Source organism: Elephas maximus, chromosome 13 (assembly GCF_024166365.1).
Source record: "Elephas maximus indicus isolate mEleMax1 chromosome 13, mEleMax1 primary haplotype, whole genome shotgun sequence".
Classification (NCBI taxonomy): domain Eukaryota; kingdom Metazoa; phylum Chordata; class Mammalia; order Proboscidea; family Elephantidae; genus Elephas; species Elephas maximus.
In genome coordinates this window covers 30,681,006-30,703,476 of record NC_064831.1, presented here as the reverse complement: position 1 = coordinate 30,703,476, position 22,471 = coordinate 30,681,006, and the positions used below count along the sequence as shown (strand labels likewise).

At 38.3% G+C, this 22,471-nt stretch overlaps 1 protein-coding gene across 3 annotated transcripts in view; it reads left to right on the top strand.

The window, feature by feature from the left end:
* The window catches only part of ARFIP1 (ADP ribosylation factor interacting protein 1), a 204,194-nt gene that overhangs the window by 102,132 nt on the left and 79,591 nt on the right, over positions 1-22,471 (top strand). For 2 of the 3 annotated variants that reach the window (XM_049852761.1, XM_049852760.1), the window contains 2 exons: positions 17,208-17,316; positions 20,891-20,986. In XM_049852761.1, the coding sequence (XP_049708718.1) occupies positions 17,208-17,316; positions 20,891-20,986 (205 nt within the window). Of the gene's footprint in view, positions 1-2,048; positions 2,175-17,207; positions 17,317-20,890; positions 20,987-22,471 lie in introns of all 3 variants that reach the window. The other variant, XM_049852762.1, reaches the window with a different exon arrangement.

Below are 22,471 nucleotides of genomic sequence, written 5' to 3'. Positions count from 1 at the left end.
TACCAAAAGCACAAACAACTAAAGAAAAAATAAATTGGACTTCATCAAAATTAAAAAGTTGTACTTCAGAGTACACCATGAACAAAAGGTAACCCACAGAGTAGGAGAAAATATTTACAGTCGTATATCTGATAAAGGGACTTGTATCTTACAGTTCAACAACTAAAAAAACAAATAACTCACTTAAAAATAGGGCAAAGTATTCGAATAGATGTTTCTCCGAAGGAGATACACAAGTGGCCAATAAGCACATGAAACAATGTTCAACATCATTAGTCATCAGGGGAAAAAAAATTCAAAACCATAATGAGATAACCACTTCACACCCAGTAGGATAACTGTAATTAAAAAGACAGACAGTAACAAGTGTGGAGAAATTGGAACCCTCATACGTTGCTGATGGGAATGTAAACAGTGCAGCCCCTTTGGAAAACAGTCTTGCAGTTCCTTAAAAGGTTAAACATAGAGTTACTATATGAGGACCCAAAAACTTAATATACTAATGTTCATAGCAACATTATTCATAATAGCCAAAAAGTGGAAACAACTCAAATATCCATCAACTGATGAACGAATGAACAAAATGTGATATCAATATACACATCCCCTTGTGTAGATATCACGTTTTGTTCATTTGTTCATGAGTTGATGGATATTTGAGTTGTTTCCACTTTTTGGCTATTATGAATAATGTTGCTATGAGCATTAGTGTATTAAGTTTTTGGCTGTGTCATATGATGGAGCCCTAGTAGCGTAGTGGTTAAGAGTTCTGCTGCCAACCAAAAGGTCGGCATTTTGAATCCACCAGTTGCTTCTTGGAAACCCTATGGGGCAGTTCTACTCTGTCCTGTAGGGTCACTATGAGTTGGAATTGACTTGATGGCAATGGTTTTTTTTTTTTTTTTTGTATACAAAGGGATATTATTCAGCCCTAAAAAGGAGTGAAGCATTGATACATGCTACAACATAATGAACCTTGAAAACAGTATGCTGAAAGACCACATTTCCATTTCCATAAAATGTCCAGAATAGGCAAACCACAGAGATAGAAAGTAGATGTGTGGTTGTTAGGGGCTGGAGTGAGGGTAGAATGGGGAATGACTGCTAATGGGTACAGAGTTTCTTTTTGCAGTGATGAGATATTTAAAATTAGATAGTGGTGATGGTTGCACAACTCTGTAAACATACTAAAAACCACTGAATTGTACACTTTAAAAGAGTTAATTTTATGGTCTGCAAATTATATATCAGTAAACGAATAGACAGTAAAATGAATACTGAATGTTTCAGTTAAGAAATAGAATATTACTGTTACCTTTGAAGTCATTGTTCTTTCCTCTCATAGCCACTTGACTCACTCCCTCACTTCGTTCAGAACTCTGCCCAGATGTCACCTCCTCAGAGAGGCCTTTTTTCTTTTTTTTTTAACTACACGACATATATTTATTTGTTACTTTCAGTCTCTCTCTTTTCTGTACCCAGTAGATTGTGAGTCTGTATAGGCAGGGACTTTATCTGTTACCTTCACTTCTGTGTATCTAGTATCTAGAGCAGTGACTGTCAAGAAGTTGGTGCTTATTAAATGTTGGTTCAGTGAATAAGTAAATGCTTTATCCTTAGAGCTCAAGTGCTATCTTCTCTTTTACTGTTTGGTTTTCATGGAGTTAGTCCCTATTTTAAATTTATTTGATACTGTGATCATTAAAGTTATGTGTCAACTTGACGGGGCCATGATTCTCAGTGGTTTGGCAGTTATGATGTAGTTTGGCAGTCATATGATGATGTGATCACTTCCATAGTGAGATTTGATATAATGTGATCACCTTCTTGATGGGATCTGCTGTGGGTAGCCAATCAGTTGAAAGGGAGTTTCCTTGGGGGTATAGCCTGCATTGAATATAAGTGGACATTTGGCAAGGCTCGTGGGGTTTTGCTCGCTCTGGATCCAGCAGCTGGCTCCTGTTCATCTGACCTCTGGTTCTTGGGACTTGACTAGCAGCTTACCTGCTGTCTTGCCTGCTGATCTTGGGAATCGTCAATCTTCGCAGCCTGTGAGCAAGAGCCTTGCTGTCTGATTGGCCAGTCTTGGGTTCGCCAGCCGCTGCAGGTACATGAATCAGGAGAAGCCTCTATCCTGATCCACGGACTTGGGACGTTCCAGCTTCTACAATCACGTGAGCCATTTCCTTACTATAAATTCTCTCTATATCTATGTATATGCTTTACTGGTTTTGCTTCTCTACAGAGCCCAGCCTAAGACAGATACTTACTCTCTTTACTTTGGCACCAAGTTCGACTTTTATGTTAATGTTTATATATCTTGTCTCCTTAATGAGACAAGGACTACACCTTTTTTGTTACCTAGAAAGTCTAGTATATAGAAAGAATAAGCCAATACTAATTAGATTAAATTTAAATAATAAACCGATTGCTGTTGCAACTTTTCAATTTATATGGTGTTCAGTTATTAAGTCCTTTAGTTCATTCAACAAGCTTGCCCATTCATTCAGTAAATATTTACTGAATGCCTACTATATCGTTGCTGGTGTCAGATGGATCTTGGCTAAAAGCAGAGAATGCCAGAAAGATGTGTTTACTTATATTTTATTAACTATGCAAAGGCATTTGACTGTGTAGATTATAACAAATTATGGATAACATTGTGAAGAGTGGGAATTCTAGGACACTTAATTGTGCTCATGAGGAACCTATACATAGACAAGAGGTAGTCGTTCAAACAGAACAAGAGGCTACCATGTGGTTTAAAACCAGGAAAAGTATGTGTCAGGGTTGTATCCTTTCACAATACTTATTCAATCTGTATGCTGAGCAAATAATCCAAGAAACTGGCTATGTGAAGAAGAATGCAGCGTCGAGATTCGAGGAAAACTCTAATAGCTGGTGATATGCAGATGACACAGCTTTGCTTGCTGACAGGGAAAGACTTGAAGCACTTACTGATGAAGATCAAAGACTACAGCCTTCAGTATGGATTACACCTTGACATAAAGAAAACAAAAATCCTCGCAACTGGACCAATAAGAAACATCATGATAAATGGAGAAAATTTTGAAGTTGAATTTCATTTTACTTGGATCTACAATCAATGCCATGGAAGCAGCAGTGAAGAAATCAAACGACATACTGCATTGGGCAAATCTGCTGCAAAAGACCTATTCAAAGTGTTAAAAAGCAAAGATGTTACTTTGAGGACTAAGATGCACCTGAACCAATCATGGTATTTTCAGTCACCTCATATGCATGCAAAAGCTGGACATGAATAAAGAAGACTGAAGAAGAATTGATGCATGTGAATTATGGTGTTGATGAGGAATATTGAACATACCATGGGCTGCCAGAAGAATGAACAAATCTGACTTGGAAAAAGTATAGCCAGAATGCTCGTGAAAACAGTGTGGGGGCAGTGTCTGACCTCCTTTAACTTCACCGGGGGAAAGAGAATCAAGATCAACAAGCCCAAGGCTGATTACTATGAGGCGGAGGTCAGACCTGCCTCTTCTCTCTGCCTTTACCAATTCTGACACCAACCATCCCTCCCATGACACTGTACTTGTCTACTGTGTTCGATAATTCGTTGCAGTGTCCATACAGAACTCACAGACAATACTCACGATTATGGACGTTAAAATAACAGGTTACAATTCAGATTCAGGAATGCTCAGGATACAGTCCCTGGAGAAAGACATTATGCTTGGTAAAGTAGAAGTCAGCAAAAAAGAGAAAGACAGAAGATGGATGAACACAGTGGCTGCAACAATGGGCTCAAACATAGCAACCATTGTAAAGATGACTCAGGACTAGGCAGTGTTTCATTGTGTTGTGCATGGTCTCACTATGAGTTGGAACCGACTTGATGGTACCTGTCATGGATTGAATTATGTCCCCCCAAAAATGTGTGTATCAGTTTGGCTGGGCTACGATTCCCAGTATTGTGGATTTTCCTATATGTTGTAAATCCTGCCTCTATGATGTTAATGAGGGAAGATGGACGGCAGTTGTGTTAGTGAGGCAGGACTCAATCTACAAGATTGGATTGTGTCTTGAGGCAGTCTCTTGAGATATAAAAGAAAGAAGTGAGCAGAGAGACAGGGGGACCTCATACCACCAAGAAAGCAGTGCCAGGAGCAGAGCATGTCCTTGGGACCCGGGTCCAGGGAAAGATTGATGAGAAGGCCGACAGAGAGAGCAAGCCTTCCCCTGGAGCTGATGTCCTGCTTTACTGTGAAGAAATAAATGTCTCTTTGTTAAAGCCTTCCACTTGTGGCATTTCTGTTATAGCAGCACTAGATAAGTGAGACAGCACATAACAACAGCAATAAGGGGAATAGGAAGTTCAGGGTAGGGGTGGACGCTGCTAGTTTATATGTTGTCAGGGTATCTTCATTTTCTAGTGGTGCTACAACAGAAATACCACAAGTGGATGGTTTTAACAAAGAGAAATTTATTCTCTCACAGTCTAGGAGGCTAGAACCTGGAATTCAGGGTACCAGCTCCAGGGGAAGGCTTTCTCTGTCAGCTCTGGGGGAAGGTCCTTGTCATCAATCTTCCCTGGTCGAGGGGCTTCTCAGTGCAGGGACCCTGGGTCCAAAGGACATGTTATTCTCCTGGCTCCTTTTTCTTGGTGGTATGAGATCCCCCTGTCTCCCTGCTCACTTCTCACTTTTTATCTCATAAGAGACTGATTTAAGACAAAACCTAATCTTATAGATTCAGTCCATCCTCTTTAACATAACTGCCTCTAATCCTGCCTCATTAACATCATAGAGGTAGGATTTATAAATCACGTCAGATGACAAAATGGTAGACAGTCACACAATACTGGGAATTATGGCCTAGACAAGTTGACACATATTTTGGGGGGACACAATTCAGTCTATAACACAGGGGAAGGCCTCTCTGGTTAGGTGATATTTAGAAGTAAAGAAGAAAGCTCTGTGGATTTCTGGGAGAAGAGCATTCCAGGTAGAAGGAACAGCAAGTACAAAGACCCCAAATAGAAGTAGGTTTAGTGTTTTTTTGAAGAAACAGTATTGCTGAAGCAGAGTCAGCAGGACTGGGGCTAGTAGGAGATAAAGTCAAATCATGTCATCCCTTGAAAACATTTAATGGTTTGGGTTTTACTCCAAGTGAAATGGGGGCTATTGGAGAGTTTTCAACAGAGAATGACGTCATCTGACTTTTGTATAGGGGCTGGCTGATATGTGGAGTTAGGAGTCTGTGTCAGGGTAGTAGCAGGGAGGAGACCAGTTGGGAGACTCTTGGAATAATCCAGATGACATATGGTATTGTCCTAGTCCAGGGTGGTAGCAGTGGAGGTGGTAAAAATTGGTTTATCTTGCCTTTAGTTTAAGGGTAAATCTGGTAGGATTTGCTGATGGTTTGGATGTGAATATGAGAGAAAAAAAAGAGTCAAACATAACTCTTTAAGATTTTTGGCTTGAGTGATTGGTAGTAGAGATGCCGTTAACTGAAATGCGTGAAAACTGTAGGTGATGGTGGTGTTTTGGCTTTGTTTTGTTTTGTCTGTTTTGGAGGGGGTGACTGTGGGATCAATCAGTTTTGGACATACTAAGTCTGAAATCCTTATTTGATTTCTGGGTTGAGATGACAAGTATGTGGTTAGATATATTCGTCTGGAATTAAAGAGAGAGGCCCAAGTTAGACACATAAATTTGGAAGTTGCCAATCTGTAGGTGATCTTTAAAGCCAGGGGCTGACTAAGATCATCTAAGAAGTAAGTGTAGGAGCAGAGGTCCTGTGACTGAACAATGGGACACTCCAGTACTTGGCGGTTGGGAAGATGAGGAGGAATCAGCAATGGAAACAGTAGGATACATCTGATGTTGCAAGAGGAAAATCGAGAGAGAATAATGTCCTGAAATCAGGGACTTCAAAAAAGTGTAACATGTAGGGAACAATCACCTGTGTCAAATGCTGGCCGTAATTGACAGTTGACCACTGGATATGGCATGGTTGAAGTTTTTGATGACCTTATCTAAAACCTTGTTAGTTAGTAATTCAGGTCCACCACACCAGTCGAGTAATTGCCTGGGCAAAATTAATGAGATTTTCAAGAAAAACCATTCTTGACACTTTTCAGGTGTGAGAGACTATATAATTACTTTTTTGAAAAATATCTCAACTTTATTTTTTTTTTTTGCACTTTAAGTGAAAGTTTACAAATAAAGTCAGTTTCTCATACAAAAACTTATACACACCTCGCTATGTAACCCTATCTGCTCTCCCCCCAATGTGACAGCACACTCCTCCTCTCCACCCTATATTCCCGGTGTCCATTCAACCAGCTCCCGTACCCGCTCTGCCTTCTCATCTCACCTCCAGACAGGAGCTGCCCACATAGTCTCATGTGTCTACTTGAGACAAGAAGCTCACTACTCACCAGGATCATTTTCTATCTTGTAGTCCAGTCCAATCCATGTCTGAAGAGTTGGCTTTGGGAATGGTTCCAGTCTTGGGCTAACAGAGGGTCCGGGGGCCATGACCTCTGGCATCCCTCCAGTCTCAGTCAGACCTTTAAGTCTATGTAACTTTTACTTTACAAACTCAAAAAGTTAGTTCTAAGTTTTGAAATTATAACTAACTGTACGTTATATATGGTGGAGTATAGTGTTGAGAAAGGATTTCAAAGTCATACTTAACTTCTAGTGTATTCCTAACTTGTATCCATATTCAAACCAGAGGAAAGAAAGGGCCTTTATTTGAAAATCTAGTGTTTCAAGAAACTCATTTGAGACTTAAGACCCATTTTTTTCTTTTCCTGTATAAAAGCCTTGTTAGTTTATCTCTCTGAAAGAAGGAGTTTCAGTTGGATTTGGATATTGTGGTGTAGTGGATTGCTTTTATATGCCCTTTCTCTTCATGGTCTTGTAACTCCCACCTAAGTGATTGTGTGGAACTATACAGATAACGTAATTGTGGTCCACAAAGGGGATTGAATAGCTTACTAATACTGCAAATAAAGTTCATGGCACTCGTGTGGGGGTGTGACCATACGAATAAGGTCTATGGAACCCTAATGAAGGGATTGGTCAGTTTTTTCCATCCCGCTAGGATTAAAAAGAGCTATCCCAGAGGTGAAAGGAGTGGATCTCACCACCACTAGGAAGGAAGAGCCAGGAGTAGAGTGTATCTTTTGGACCTGGGTCTCCTGAACTGAGAAGTTCGTGGAACCAGGAGACCAAGTAAGAGAGAACGATAACACCAAAGGCAGTGAGAAACTCGGCAGAGAAATGGCGGCAGCAGAACAAGGAGACCAGCAGGGGACGGCCTAGCCTACAGAACAAGGAAGCTGAGAGCCTTGGGGCAGGAAGCTTGCTGGCAGAGTTGGGTGCCTCTGGGCACTTGGTGGGAGCTAGGTTTGCCAGTCCAAACTAGAGCTGAGTGCCTTTGAGCTGAGGCTTACTGGCAGAGTGGGGTGTCTTGGGGCATTTATTGGCAGAGCTGAAAGAGTTTTTTAACACTTGACTGAACAGGGCAGAGGCCAAAGGGCCAGAGAGAGGCGTGCATGTGGGCACGTTTGGAAAGAGGCTGTCCTGATCAAAGAACTGTATCCTGAATGTTCCTTTACCTGAATCGTAGCCTGTTACTTCCCTCATAGACACCATAACTGCAAGTATGGTCTGTGAGTTCTGTGTGGCCATTGCAATGAATTATTGAACTCAGCAGAGAAACAGACAGTGACGTGGGAGGGATGGCTGGTGTCAGAATTGGTAAAAAGGGCTGCCCAGAGGAGGTATGTCTGATTTCCGCCTCTTGGCTATTGGTCTTGATTCTCCTTCCCCCTTGTGAAGTTAGAGGAGGTCAGACACCTCAGCCATACCATTTCTACAGATATGTAGTAGGTAACCAGTTATAATGGGGAGAAAGATGTGGCAGTCAGCTTCTATAAAAATTACAGCCTTGGAAACTTTATGGGGCAGTTCTACTCGCAATGAGTGGGATTTGAATTGATGGCAGTGAGATGGGGATGGAACCAATTATATAATGTACCAGAGCCTAGAACGTCTTAGACACCTGACTTGTTACGCAACGCAGGGTGGTGTTCTCAGGGATGCACAAACAAGCTTTGGTCTTTGAGGATCTTCAGAAATGTTTCATGTCTGAAAGAGCTCCATCTTTAAATTTGTCTTTAACAGTATTTAATTATGAAAACTTGCTTAACTATCATTACTTAAAAGATTCCTTTTTAATGAAGTTCATCAGCTTCCAACTGGCCCCCCCACACTTTTTTGTTTGTTCTTTATATATTCCTGACTTTCATATTAAACTTATCACTTTCTCTTTATTTAAAGCGTGCCTTTCCCACCTTTTTCTCTCCCTCCATAATCACATACAATTTCTGTTAAAGATACTATCATTTTATACACCGAGACTTTCTAACTCAGATCTCTCAGACTAGTACTTCTAGTTGCTTTATTTAGAGTCGGTGGATGTCAAAAGTTAATTATGTGGTTGTTTTCACATATAGGCATGCCTAATAATGTGAACAAAACCCTGGTGGCATAGTGGTTAAGTGCCATGGCTGCTAACCAAGAGGTCTGCAGCTCAGATCTGCCAGACGCTCCTTGGAAACTCTATGCGGCAGTTCTACTCTGTTCTACAGGGTAGCTATGAGTCAGAATTGACTCGACGGCAGTGGATAATAATGTGAAGATGGTATTGTACATCTTCATGTACAATACAAAGGGTGGGAATGTTTACAATTACGTGTTTGGGTGATAAAATGTACAGTAATGACTATGATTTTGTTCCACTGTCTTTGTCACTTAAATAAAAACCACTCAGCCTAAATGCTATGAAAACACATTATTACATAATATTGAGGTTTAAGTATAACACAACAATTTTTTATTGCTGTGATTTATCTCCGAAAGAGTTCTGCTTACAAATTGGGATAAAGAGAAGGAAGGAAATGAATATTTGAAGCTCCAGAAATTACACTGTATACTTTTTGTGTGTTGTCTGTAAGGTATAAGAATTATTATTCCTTAACATCCTTGTTTTATGGTAAAGAAACTCAGCAACTCGGTGGTTAAGATACTTGTCTGGGAACATGCAGCCACTAAGTAGCTGAGCCAAGATTTCAGACTCAGGTTTATCTGACCTGACTTCAGAGCCCACATTGTATCCATTATACCAAAATGCCTGATGAAATAATTACTAATTATTATTGTTTTTAAATAATGGATGAGTTTTGTATCTGAGCTGATTCTCAGGCTTTTTCACTGATACCTGAAGTGCTAAAAATCTTGTTTGCCTTCTGAAACTCCATCATCAGTCCAAAAACTACTCTTAGTAACAAATCACTTGACACATACACACTTCACTGCCAGTGAAGACCACTGGTATGATGATGTTCCAAGGTTGAGAACTACAAGATAAAGGAACTGTTCCCAGATACAATCGCCTCTGTTTAATTTATTCCCAAGAATAACTCACCTAGTGTTTGGACAAATATTTGTTTATCCATAAAAGGGAAACCAAGCTGCACATTTGGAAATTTGAGACTGAATAGTTAAAATTAAATTTTCTAGAACTAAACAAAGATGCTTTAAAGCTACCACGTGTGATCATTTACATTGTGACCAGGTAGCTTTTCAGATTCAATACACAACCTAGAATGCCAGAAAGATAGTAGGAGGGTATTTGATTTTCCATTTTCAGGATAGTTAGGATCTAGAGGAGTTTTTTAAAACATTTTTAATTGAATTGAAGCAAATTGGCTTTTTAATACTTCAGTTATTAAAATGAGTTTTGTGACAATATCTAAGAATAGTTTTAAGCAATATCAAAATTGAAGGGTATCCTGAAATGGGGGTTATTTTAGTCAGAATCAACTCGACGGCAACAGGTTTGGGTTTGTTTTTTTTTTTTTTACGTATTTAATTTGAAATCATGTATACCTATAAATGTGTGTAGTTAAACTAAGAAAGTTTAATAATAAAGATGTAGCAGTTTTTGGACCTGGGTTTCCAATCTTAGTATAATCCCAGATGTTTCTCCAAAAACGATCTCAAAGTAGAGAAAAGCATGGAATCCATGCTTAGTCACCTCAGAAGGTCGTTTTCATTTTCAGCAAGTGTTTTGTTTCAGCTCTCAAACTACATAACTATTTTCATATACAACATATGCCTTTTCCCAGAAGTATATGGATAATAAACCTAGTTGTTCTCACTGTATTTCTGCCACTTTGTGTAAGTTGAAATGGTCCACACTGATATTAGTAAAAACACTAGGAAAATAGGTTAATCGTGCATTGTTAGAATTCAGTACATTGATCAAGAAAAACATCATGGATAAGTTTTAGGGTAGAAAAATAATAGATTCCAGATAGAAACTTCTTCAGCAAACATTCCAAAATCATGTGTGTTAAGATTATATCAAACAGCATAAATGTTACTTAACCTGCCGTACAACCTTTTTTTTTTTTTTAATAACTTCAGTGGCAGAGTAGAAATAATTGTTCACAGTCAAGTCTTCTTGACTTGTGATTTAAATGACCTCTTTATATCCTGGTTTGTGATTATGGAAATTAACGTCTCTAAGGGCCTCTTATATGGAAATTAACTTCCATAGGACCCTCTTCCACCACTCATCTGTCACTGTGTCATCTTTAAAGTGTGAAAAAGTAAAGATGCCATCTTGAGGACTAAGGTGCGCCTGACCCAAGCCAATGGTATTTTCAGTTGTCTCATATGCATGCAAAAGCTGAACAATGAATAAGGGAGACTGAAGAATTGATGCCTTGAATTATGGTGTTGGCCAAGAATATTGAATATACCATGAACTGCCAGAAGAACGAGCACATTGGTATTGGAAGAGAACAGCCAGAATGCTCCTTAGAAGCAAAGATGACAAGATTTCGTCTTTGGACATGTTATTAGGAGGCACCAGTCCCTGGAGAAAGATGTCGTGGTAAAGTAGAGGGTCAGCAAAAAAGAGGAAGACCCTCCACGAGGTGGATTGGCACAGTGGCTGCAACGATGGGCTCAAGCATAACAATTGTGAGGATGGCACAGGACTGAACAGTGTTTCTGTTGTGCATAGAGTCACAATGAGTCAGAACCAACTTGACTGTACCTGACAGCTACAACAACAGGACCCTCTTAGTTCAGTTGTATATATTATTTTAGCTATTCCACTTTATTGTTACATTTAACACATGGCTGTATTCTGAAATTTTGTTAAATTATTATATTTCATTATTATTTTAATTATTTGTAAATTTCATCCTTTTGGCCACTGCTAGGGGGTGTGTATGGAATACCTAAGATAAAGTGTCATTTTATGATTAATCTTACCTTTAATTTTTAACCTTTCCAAGCTGTTCTCACAAGTCTACCAAATTAACATTCTCAAAATAGTACTTTAACCAAGTCCAGCAGATCTCCTCTTTAAAGTTTGTAACTTTGTAATTCCATCCAGACCAGATTCCCTGGACATTTTGTCATCTGGCATCCTAATTAACTTAAACCCATCTGTCTACATAGACCCTTAGCTGCTTTGGCCATGGTAGCCTAGTTGTTGGCCTCCATGCTATGCTAATAATATGCTAATAATTTCCTAGCACCCCCTCTCCCCCCAGTATTTGTATTAGGTTGAGAATGCATCTCTCCTCACCCTTATTTTGTTTTTTCATCATTCCATATCTTCCGTATTGGTCACTGGTACAACTCAGGATCTATCTCTTAAGATTTTTCTTTATTTAGTGCACACTAATAATTCCTTCTTCTGAATTCTTAACTACATTATACGTTCTTACATACTTTCCTTTTTTTTTTTCATTGTGGTTTAGGTGAAAGTTTACAGCCCAAGTTAATTTCTCACTCAAAAATTTATACACGTTTTGTGACATTGGTTGCAATCCCCATAATGTGACAGCACAATCCCCCTTTCCACCTTGGGTTCCCTGTGTCCATTTGTCTAGTTTCTGTCCCTTTCTGCCTCCTCATCCTGCTTTTCAACAGAAGCTGCCCATTTGGTATTGTATATTTGATTGAACTAAGAAGCACATTCCTCACATATATAATTTTTTGTTTTATAGGCCTGTCTAATCTTTGTCTGAAGAGTGGGCTTCGGGAATCGTTTCAGCTCTGAGTTAATAGAGTATATAGAGACCATAGTTTCAGGGGCTTCTCCAGTCTCTGTCAGACTATTAAGTCTGGTCTTTTTATGTGAATTTGAATTCTGTTTTACATTTTTCTCATGCTCCGCGCTGGACTCTCAGTTGTGTTCCCCCTCATGGCAGTCATTGGTAGTAGCTGGGCACCATCTAGTTCTTCTGGTCTCAGGCTAGTGGAGTCTCTGATTCATTTGGTTTCTTTAGTCTTTGGGGCTAGTATTTTCCTTGTGTTTTTGGTTTTCTTCATTCTTTTGCTCTGAGTGGAATGGGACCAATAAATGTGTCTTAGATGGCCACTCACAAGCCTTTAGGACCCCAGCTGCAGATACACGCACAAAAGTCAGTTGAATTCCTATACACCAATAAAGAGAACAATGAACAGGAAATCAGAAAAACAATACCATTTATAATGGCCCCTAAAAAAAATAAAATACTTAGGAATAAATTTAACCAGGGATGTAAAAGACCTATACACAGAAAACTATAAAACACTACTGTAAGAAAGCAAAAGAGATCTACATAAATGGAGAAACATACGATGCTTATGGATAGGTAGTCTCAACATTGTGAAAATGACTATTCTATCCAAAGCAATTTACAAATACAATGCAGTCCTGATCCAAATACCAACATTTTTTTTAAAGAGATGGAAAAACTTATGGATACATTGACCAATGGAACAGAATTGAGAAACCAGATGTAAATCCATCCACCTGTGGGGAACTGATCTCTGACAAGGGCCCAAAGTCCATCAAATGGGGAAAAGACAGCCCTTTTAACAAATGGTGCTGGCAAAACTGGATGTCCATCTGCAAAAAAATTAAACAGGACTCATACCTCACACCATACACAAAAATTAATTCAAAATGGATCAAAGACCTAAATATAAAGCCAAAAACTATAAAGTTCATAGAAGAAAAAATAGGATCAATGCTAGAGACCCTAATACATGCCGTTAACAGTATACAAACCATAACCAACAACACACAAACTCTATAAGATAGGCTAGATAACTGGAGTCTTCTAAAAATTAAACACTTAGGCTCATCAGAAGACTTCACCAAAAGAATAAAAATAGAGCCTACAGACTGGGAAAAAACTTTTGACTATTATAAATCAGACGAATGTCTAATCTCTAAAATCTACAGGAAAATCCAACACCTCTACAACAAAAAGACATATAGTCCAATTAAAAAATGGGCAAAGAAAATGAACAGACACATCACCAAAGAAGACATTCAAGTGGCCAATAGACACATGAGAAAATGCTCGCCATCACTAGCCGTTAGAGAAATGCAAATCAAAACCACAGTGAAATATCATCTCACCCCAGCGTTACTGGCATAAATCAAAAAAAAAAAAAAGGAAATAACAAATGTTGGAGAGGCTGTGGGGAGATCGGAACTCTCACGCACTGCTGGTAGGAATGCAAAATGATACAACCATTTTGGAAAACGATTTGACAACTCCCTTGGAACACTAGAACTACATATACCATGTCATCTAGCAATCCCACTCCTAGGAATATATCCTAGAGAAATAAGAGTTGTTTCAGGAATAGACGTATGCACACCCATGTTCATTGCAGCATTGTTCACAGTAGTAAGAAGATGAAAACAACTTAGATGCCCATCAACAGGTGAATGGATAAACTATGGTATATACACAATGGAGTATTACTCAGTTATAAAGAACAATGATGAATCTGTGAAATGTCTCATAAGATGGATGAGTCTGGAGGGCATTATCTGAGTGAAATAAGTCAATCACAGAAGGGCAAATACTGTATGAGACCAGTCCTGTAAAAACTCGTGAAAAGGTTTACACGCAAAAAAGAAACAATCTTTGATGATTACAAGGGAGGGGAGAGGTGGGGATGGAAAAACACTAAATAGGCAACAGATAAGTGGTAACTTTAGTGAAGGGTAAGACAGTACACAATACTGGGAAAGCCAGGACAGCTTGTACAAGGCAAGGTTATGGAAGCTCCATAGACACAACCAAACTCCCTGAGGGACCAAATTGCTGGGCTGAGGGCTGTGGGGACCATGGTCTTCAGGAATATCTAGCTCAACTGGCATAACTTAGTTTATAAAGAAAATGTTCTACGTTCTACTTTGGTGAGTAGCGTCTGGGGTCTTAAAAGCCTGTGAGCGGCCATATAAGATAATCCACTGGTCTCACCCCTGTGGGAGCGAGGAATAATGAAGAAAACTAAAGATACGAGGGTGAGATTAGTCCAAAGGACTAATGGACCACAACTCCTGGCCTCCACCAGACTGAGCCCAGTACAGGTAGATGGTTCCCAGCTCCCACCGCTGGCTGCTCTGACAGGGATCACAGTAGAGTCTCACGGACAGAGCTGGAGAAAAATGTAGAACAAAATTCTAACTCACAAAAAATGACCAGACTTACTGGCCTGACAGACCAGAGAAGCCCCGAGAGTATGGTCCTCGGACACCCTTTCAGCTCAGTAATGAAGTCACTCCTGAGGCTCACCCTTCAGCCAAAGATTAGACAGGCCCATAAAACAAAGGAGACTAAAGGGGCACAACAGCCCAGAGGCAAGGATTTGAAGGCAGGAGGGGACAGGAAAGCTGGTAATAGGGAACCCAAAGTCAAGAAGTAAGAGTGTTGACATGTTGTGGAGTTGTTAACCAGTATCATAAAACAAGACGTGTATTAACTGTTTAATGAGAAACTAGTTCTGTAAACCTTCACCTAAAGTAAATAAAATAAAATAAAAGACCCCAGACGCTACTCACCAAACTAGGATGTAGAACATTTTCTGTATAAACTGTGTTATGCCAGTTGACCTAGATGTCCCCTGAAACTATGGCCCAGGCCCCAGCTTCAGCTACTTTGTCTCTCAAAGTATTTGGATGTGTCTAGGAGATGTGTTTGCTTTTGCTTTGGTCCAGTTGTGCTGACTTGCCCTGTATTGTATGTTGTCCTTCCCTTCATGGAAGTTGACTCTTGTCTACTATCTTGTTAGTGATTTCCCCTCCTTCTCCTTTCCCACCCTTGTAACTATCAACGAATGCTTTTTTTCTGTGTGTAAACCTTTTCTTTAGTTCTTATAATAGTGGTCTCATACAACATTTGTTATTTTGTGACTGACTTATTTCACTCAGCATAATGCCCTCTAGATTCGTCCATTTTGTGAGATGTTTCACAGATTCATTGTTGTTCTTTATTGTTGCTTAGTTTTCCATTGTGTGTATTTACCATAATTTGTTTATCCATTCATCTGTCGATGGGCATTTAGGTTATTTCCATAGTGCTGCAATGAACATGAGTATGCATATGCCAGTTTCTGTGACAGCTCTTATTTCTCTCGGATATATTCCTAGGAGTGGGATTGCTGGATTGTATGATATTTCTATCTCTAGCTTTTTAAGGAAGCACTTACATACTTTCCTGTCTGATTATGTATTGCCTTCAACTACTGATTAAGATGTATATGTCTTGTCCTAGGTAAAAAGTGTAACTCCCCATGGAGAAATACCCTGTAGCACTGCTATTAGGCTCTGTGTTTTACCATTACGTTAAAAGAGGTTTGATAAATTAGTACAAGTATATAACACTCTAGCATACTCTTGATGATCCAAAATCTGATGTCTCAAACTATCATCAGTCTAAAAATTTAGCTTAATTATTAGCTGTATTTGCTCGTAACTTGTCATAGCCCTGCAGGTTCCGTTAATAAAGACAAATAGAGAAGCGATTTTATTTTAGATGTGTTTATTTTATTTTACTTCATATCAGTTTAATTTTTCTGAAGCCCTAGTCATGTGGGTAGGTCAGCTTTAAGTCTGTGTTACTAATGTATTTTCATCTTATAGAGCTAGCCTTGCTTCTTGGTGATTTTGGATCATTTCGCTTGGTCTTTTTCCCTAGTCACAACTAACCATTGAGAATTAAAAAAAATTTCTGGGCGAAATTTTTTTAGAGTATATGAACTTGTCCTTTTTAGAGAACATTGTGCTTCTTGGGCTTTAGTCTTCTTAAAGTGTAAGACTCAGCGGTGAATATTGCATTTATTACACTTAAGGTTCAGTTATAAGCTAGTTTGCAGTAGGTTGACAAACTGCTGTCTAATATAAATCTATATTGGAAGGAATCTAGTAGAAGGAAATCTAATAAACTCTAAACAGAAGGAAATTTCTTTTACCTCTCTCTAACTGAAGTCACAGTGAAATCCAGTTCACCTAGCTAACCCTGAAATCAAAGTGTAATTAGCACTGCAAGTAAATGACTTGTTTATACTGACCATTAGACTGATCAAGATTATATTCGATGTCACTCAGTTTTTTAGTATTGTTGTTGTTGGGTGCTGTCAAGTCGATTCCGACTCGTGGTGACACTGTAGGACAGAGTAGAGCTGCCGCATAGCATTTCCAAGGAGTAGCTGGTGCATTCGAACTGCTGACATTTTGGGTAGCAGCTTATCTCTTAACCAGGAAAACCCCCAAACCCATTGCCGTTGAATCAGTGCCGACTCATAGCAACCCTACAGAACAGAGTAGAACTGCCCCGTAGAGTTTCCAAGATTGAAATCTTTTTACAGAAGCAGATTGCCATATCTTTCTCCCGCGGAGCACGTGGTGCATTGGATCTGCAGACCTTTTGCTCCTTCCTTGATGTACACTAAGCTGGTTGCTGTCAAGTTGATTCCAGCTCATAGCGACCCTATAGGACAGAGTAGAACTTCCCCATAGGGTTTCCAAGACTGTAAATCTTTGCGGAAGCAGACTGTCACATTTTTTTCCCCTGCAGAGCGGCTGTTGGGTTAGAACTGCTGGCTTTGAACTGCTGACAGTTCGGTTTGCAGCCAAGCTTATAACCATCGTACCTCTGAATGGCAAATCTTGCTGTATTTGCTGTTGATTATACATCATTACAGAATGTCATGACAACATAAGCGAATACTACATAGTAAAGAGAAAATACTTTAACATGTGACTAAAGGACACACTTATATTGAACTGTTATGTGATGTGGGGTTTTTTACAAGAGTTTTCTCTTTTATTCAAATGCTAAGGACTTGAAACGTTCGTTACCAGCTGGCCTTGGTCTCTCGGAAACCCAGATTACATCTCATGGCTTTGACAGTACCAAAGAGGGAGTTACTGAAGCAGGAATGTTTCAAGGTAAGAGCTCATTTATTTTTAAAGAGTGCTGGGATGGAGGATGGAAGATGTTCACCAAATGCTACTTTTATTAATAAATAAAACACAAGGATTGAGCCCTTTGGTCTGTGATAAAACATTGATTATAAACATAATGCTTTTTTTTTTCTCTTCAGTTTAAGTAATTTAGGAATTGTTTTGTCTTCTTTATATAAATAGAACAATATGTAAACAAAGTTTCACTGATTGTTATTTCAGGATAGATTTTAGAATATCGAAATAAAGACTCAAAAATTGTATCAGAAATGCAAATTTAGATTGCTTTAGCTACAAAATTTATAGCTACAAATCAGTATTGATTTGTCTAAATATACATTTCCTGTTTCGAAGCAATTAAAAAAATAAGCTGTTCCCTACTATACATGCTGGGTAGGAAGTCCCCAAGATGACCCTCAGGCTCTTTATCACCAGGACCACTAGCAGGACTGAGCATACAGTCAGACCCCTGGCTATGATTTATTACGGTGAAAAAATACCAAGTACAGTCAGCAAAGGGAAAAGGCACCTGAGGCAAAGTCTCTGGGGTAAGCCAGGTGGGAGCTTTCACGGGTCCTCTCCCAGTGAAGTCACCCCCTCTTTTTCCACCTCTGCCTACTGCGGAATTAGAAGAAGTTATATTAAATTCAACCCTAACAACAAATGCTGTAGAATTGATTATAGTGAAAATCATGAATCAATCAAAGATTTAAGAGTAAAGTATACTTGATACCTGGGTTTTGTTGTAATGTGAATTTCAATCAGTGTGTGTGGTATGTGTGTGTGTTTATTCATATTCCTAGATTTCTGTTGCTGAAATGAAACAGAGTTAACTCTAAATTTAGACAGTTAGCAAGATCCTGTTTTTTTTTTTTTAATTATTTTTTTGTTGGGTATTGGTGAATGATTTTGGTAGCTAAATTAGTATTTTAAAGGTTAGAACATTGATAATATATTTATATTCATATTCCTAGATTTCACTTGTTGGGTTGAAACAGAGTTAATTCCACGTATTTAGACAACCAGCAAGATCCTGAATTTTTACAATTACTGTTTATGAGTATTAGTGAATGATTTTGGTGGCTACATTAGTAGTTTAAAGGACTAGAATATTGAAAATACAGAAAAGTGATAATTACCTTGAAGGTAAAGCAAAAAAGCTGAGGTGGCCAGTTACCAAGCATCACGTCATTCGTGCTTTTAGTTTAGAAAGTTGTACATCGTTTGTTATATGTGTTATAGAAATCTCATGTTGCTTCATGGGATTGTTTCTTATGCAAGATAAAAAATCTATAATAACCAGAAAAACAGAGCTCTGCTCCAGAGTTCATCAAGACATGAAATTATAGTAGTCTGCCTTTATTTAACACTTCTGTATAATAGAAATCTTTGTGTCTTGGATCGCAGAGATAGTCTTTGTTTAATATGGTGATTGGACTGGATAACCTATTAAAATGCCTTTCAGCTCAGCAAGGAACTTGGGGTTAGTGCATTCTATATTGAATTTAATAATGGAGATATTATGGTATGGTACAAAGAGCACAATTCTAGGATTCAGAGTCTCTAATAAGAAGCTGTGTTAATGTTTCTGTGCCTCATTTCTCCTATAATTAAATAAGGGGGTTCAGACTAGTTGATTTCAGTTACCTCTCCAGTTTCAAATTTTATAGTCAACAGATTTAAAGAAACATACTTTGAAAGACAGGGGCAATTTATTTAGGTCTGTTGCATGTTTGAATATTAATGTGAGATCCAGTCCAAATTAAGGTTTTAATTCTGTTGAAACTGGTGACTGATTCTGCATCAGAACTTACTACAGTAAAACGTGCAAAAGCCAGAACCTGTGTAAGGTGGAAACTTGTCAGAAAAGGAAAACAGATATTTTCCACTAATAGAGAGCAATAGAAAAATGGTAAGACTGCACCCTGTCAAAGGCCAAAACTTGCAAGACCTGGAAAAACAAGGCAGTCCTGTTGAGTTCCAGCTCTCACAGATTTCGCAGTATATCTGAGATATGATCAGTTATTACTAATTATAAATAAATAAAATTGATGTTCATTACATCCTATTAACCTATTGCCGTTGAGTCGATTCTGACTCATAGCGACACTATAGGACAGAGTAGAACTGTCCTGTAGGATTTCCAAGGGGCAGCTGGTGGATTCAAACTGCAGATCTTTTGGTTAGCATCCCAGTTCTTAACCACTCTACCACCAGGGCTTTTATATCCTATTAGAACATTTATATTATAAAATCAATACATTGCATGATTTTTCTAGAGAACTAGATTGAAATTAAAGTACCATATAACCTGTTGCCGTCAAGTCGATTCCATCTCATAGCTACCCTATAGAGCAGAGTAGAACTGCCCTATAGGGTTTCCAAGTAGTATCTGGTGGATTCGAACTGCTGACCAAGAGCTCTTAACTACTGTGTCACCAGGGCCCCAAAGCACCATACAGACATTTGAATTCTCAGCTAAACATGGAAGGACTTCTGTAATTTTTTTCTACATTAATTCCCACTCTCCTGAAAATGTACAAGCTTTCAAATTTAAGTAAAGAAAGCAAATTGAAGCTATGCACTTTTCTTTGGTGTAATGCTAGGCAACACCAACAATGTTGGGTAGTTACTTTGTAGATGACTAAAGCTCAGAAAAAAAAAGGCTCAGAGATGTTAGTAATTTGCCAGAGTTTTTCTGATACTAACTGGTTGATATAGCCAGCATTTCAAACCCAGAGTTAGAATTTAAAGCTCAGTCATGTTTCATTCAAATATTGTGTTCTTTCCTCTGGTTTTCAAACTTAGCTGTGTTTGAGAATCATCCAAGTAGTTTTTTATAAAAAATAGGGATGCTTGTATCACTGATAGTCAGTAAATCTTGAGGGGAATCCCAGGTATGTTCAAAAAGTGCCAGGAGTGATTTTTATGGTTAGTCAGAACACCAGCACTTCTCAGACTTCCTGGTACAAATAAATCACCTGGGGATCTTGTTAAAATGCAAATTATGGTTCAGTAGGTCCAGGGCAGGGCCTGAGATTTTGCATTTCCAACGAGCACCCAGGTGACATAATTAATGTAAGTCTCCTGAATCCACACTATGAATAGCAGGGACTACACTATGTGAGAAGTCCCTGGGTGATAAAGAACGTTAGTGATTAACTTGCTGCTGCTCACTGAAAGTTTGGAGGTTCAAGCCCACCCGGAGGCACCATGGAAGAAAGGCCTGGTGATCTGCTTCTGAAAAATTACTTAATCCTATTCTTTTGACTTTGGAAGTAGGAGAGTCTAGGTAAAGTCCTGTTAAACGTGATCTTGCCAAGTTTCTTCATATAGTTATGTTTTTGTTGGTTTTGATAGTTTGATGAAAAGTTTATGCAGGAACTCAGCCTGGGAGTCTCCATCTACTATTAGTCCTTTCCTGCAAGAAAGCGAGTCTATTAATTCCATTTTTTAATTGTAGTGTTTGAGTATCTTAAAGAATGTCAGTAAACCAACATTCAAAATGTACAGTACGTGAAGGAAAAGGATTTTCACAGTAAATGTCTACCCTTTTCAGGTTCCCCAGCACCACCGTTGCCATCTGTTATGTCTCCTAGCAGGGCTGCAGCTAGCCGGCTGACTCACCAAGGAAGCGATTTAATGGTTCCTGCAGGTCGAGTAAAGCCCTTCTTGCTACTGCTGCTGAAGCTAAACTCACTCACTCAGTTTCATAATCACTTGCTTTATATTCTTAAAAAATCTTATATTCTTAGGTGTATCTTATTCTGACTTCTTTGGTGGCTGCTACTTCTTTTTTTTTTAAACAGTAATGGAAATAGTCTTTCTCATCATAGCCTGTCTGTCTTTTCCGTGTTGCTAGGCTGTATCTCAAACCTGAAATTTATTTCATTTTAAGGTTTAAGACGATTGTAAAATATGTACTTGTTTTAAAGCATTCTTTCTTTGCTCTGGAAAATGTTGGTTCACTTTATTTGATTATAAATTCCCAGCTTTGCACCTCTGCCCTCTGTTTGCAGTTAAACAAAAAAAATGGGTTTTGGGGGCTTCCAACATTTAGGCTGTTTATGTTGGGAATGGGTCAAGTGGAAAGGTTTGTACCTTCCTATTTTCAGCCTCAGTTTACAAAATTTACAGATTGTAACAAAACTATGTAATGTACCAGTTATACCAAATGAAAAATTCTTGGGAATAATCAACTTTTTGACATTGAATTTGTGCTACACTTTAATATAAATAATATAGCTAGACTATAAAAACAGGAAAAGAAAAAGTAGAACTCCACATTTCTTTTTATATGACGTGTTAGTATTTTATATTTCGTTTTTATGAGAATTTTGTAAATTCTTAAATGTGTTTGATTTTATGCACTATTCTTGGTCTTGCACTGTGATAAAGCTGTGGTAAAGGCTGGTCTGACTAGGAAAGAGAAGAAATTTTTCTTCTTATTTCTCTTCTCCTTATTTCATTGTTCTTAAATCATTAAAAAGTTTCCATCGCAAACCACTAGTGTCATAAACATTTAAACACCTTTCTACTATTAAAAATATTTTACCACTAGAAACTAGTTGTAGTGTTGCTCTTATAATTAATTGTTGGAGCAATACATTGTCAGGGCTTTAGCACTGCCTTTATTAATTTTTTTTTATTAATTATGACTTTTTTTTTTAATCTCTTGAGAAAAAGGAAGTAGAATGTAGATCTTTTTTCAACTCTGCATTTTATACTGGTGGTAAGATGTGTTTAATGACTGTTTAAAATTTGAATTAGGTTTTCAAATCTTCCACAATTATAGCAATGTTCTATTTTTGCTCTGGTCTCCATAGTACAGTGAAGGGAGATCACTGTAGGGGATACGTGGCTTTTCAGACTCTTATTGGTAAAGACTTTTCTTTAAGATCATTAGGTTATAAGATTAGTTGTGGAGATTTTATTTTTCTTGAAGTGACCAGCAGCTTACACAGAAAAGAAGATTGATTGCGGCAGAATTTTATTTTTTATTAGAAGATAGCTAAACCACATGGCATTTGTTTTTAATGAACAGAAATGTTTTCTAAGTGATTAGGAAATTATCGTCAAGGATTCCAGGAAGTTCTATTCCTTCACTTTGTGAGAACCTTTTTATTTTTTAAATGCATAA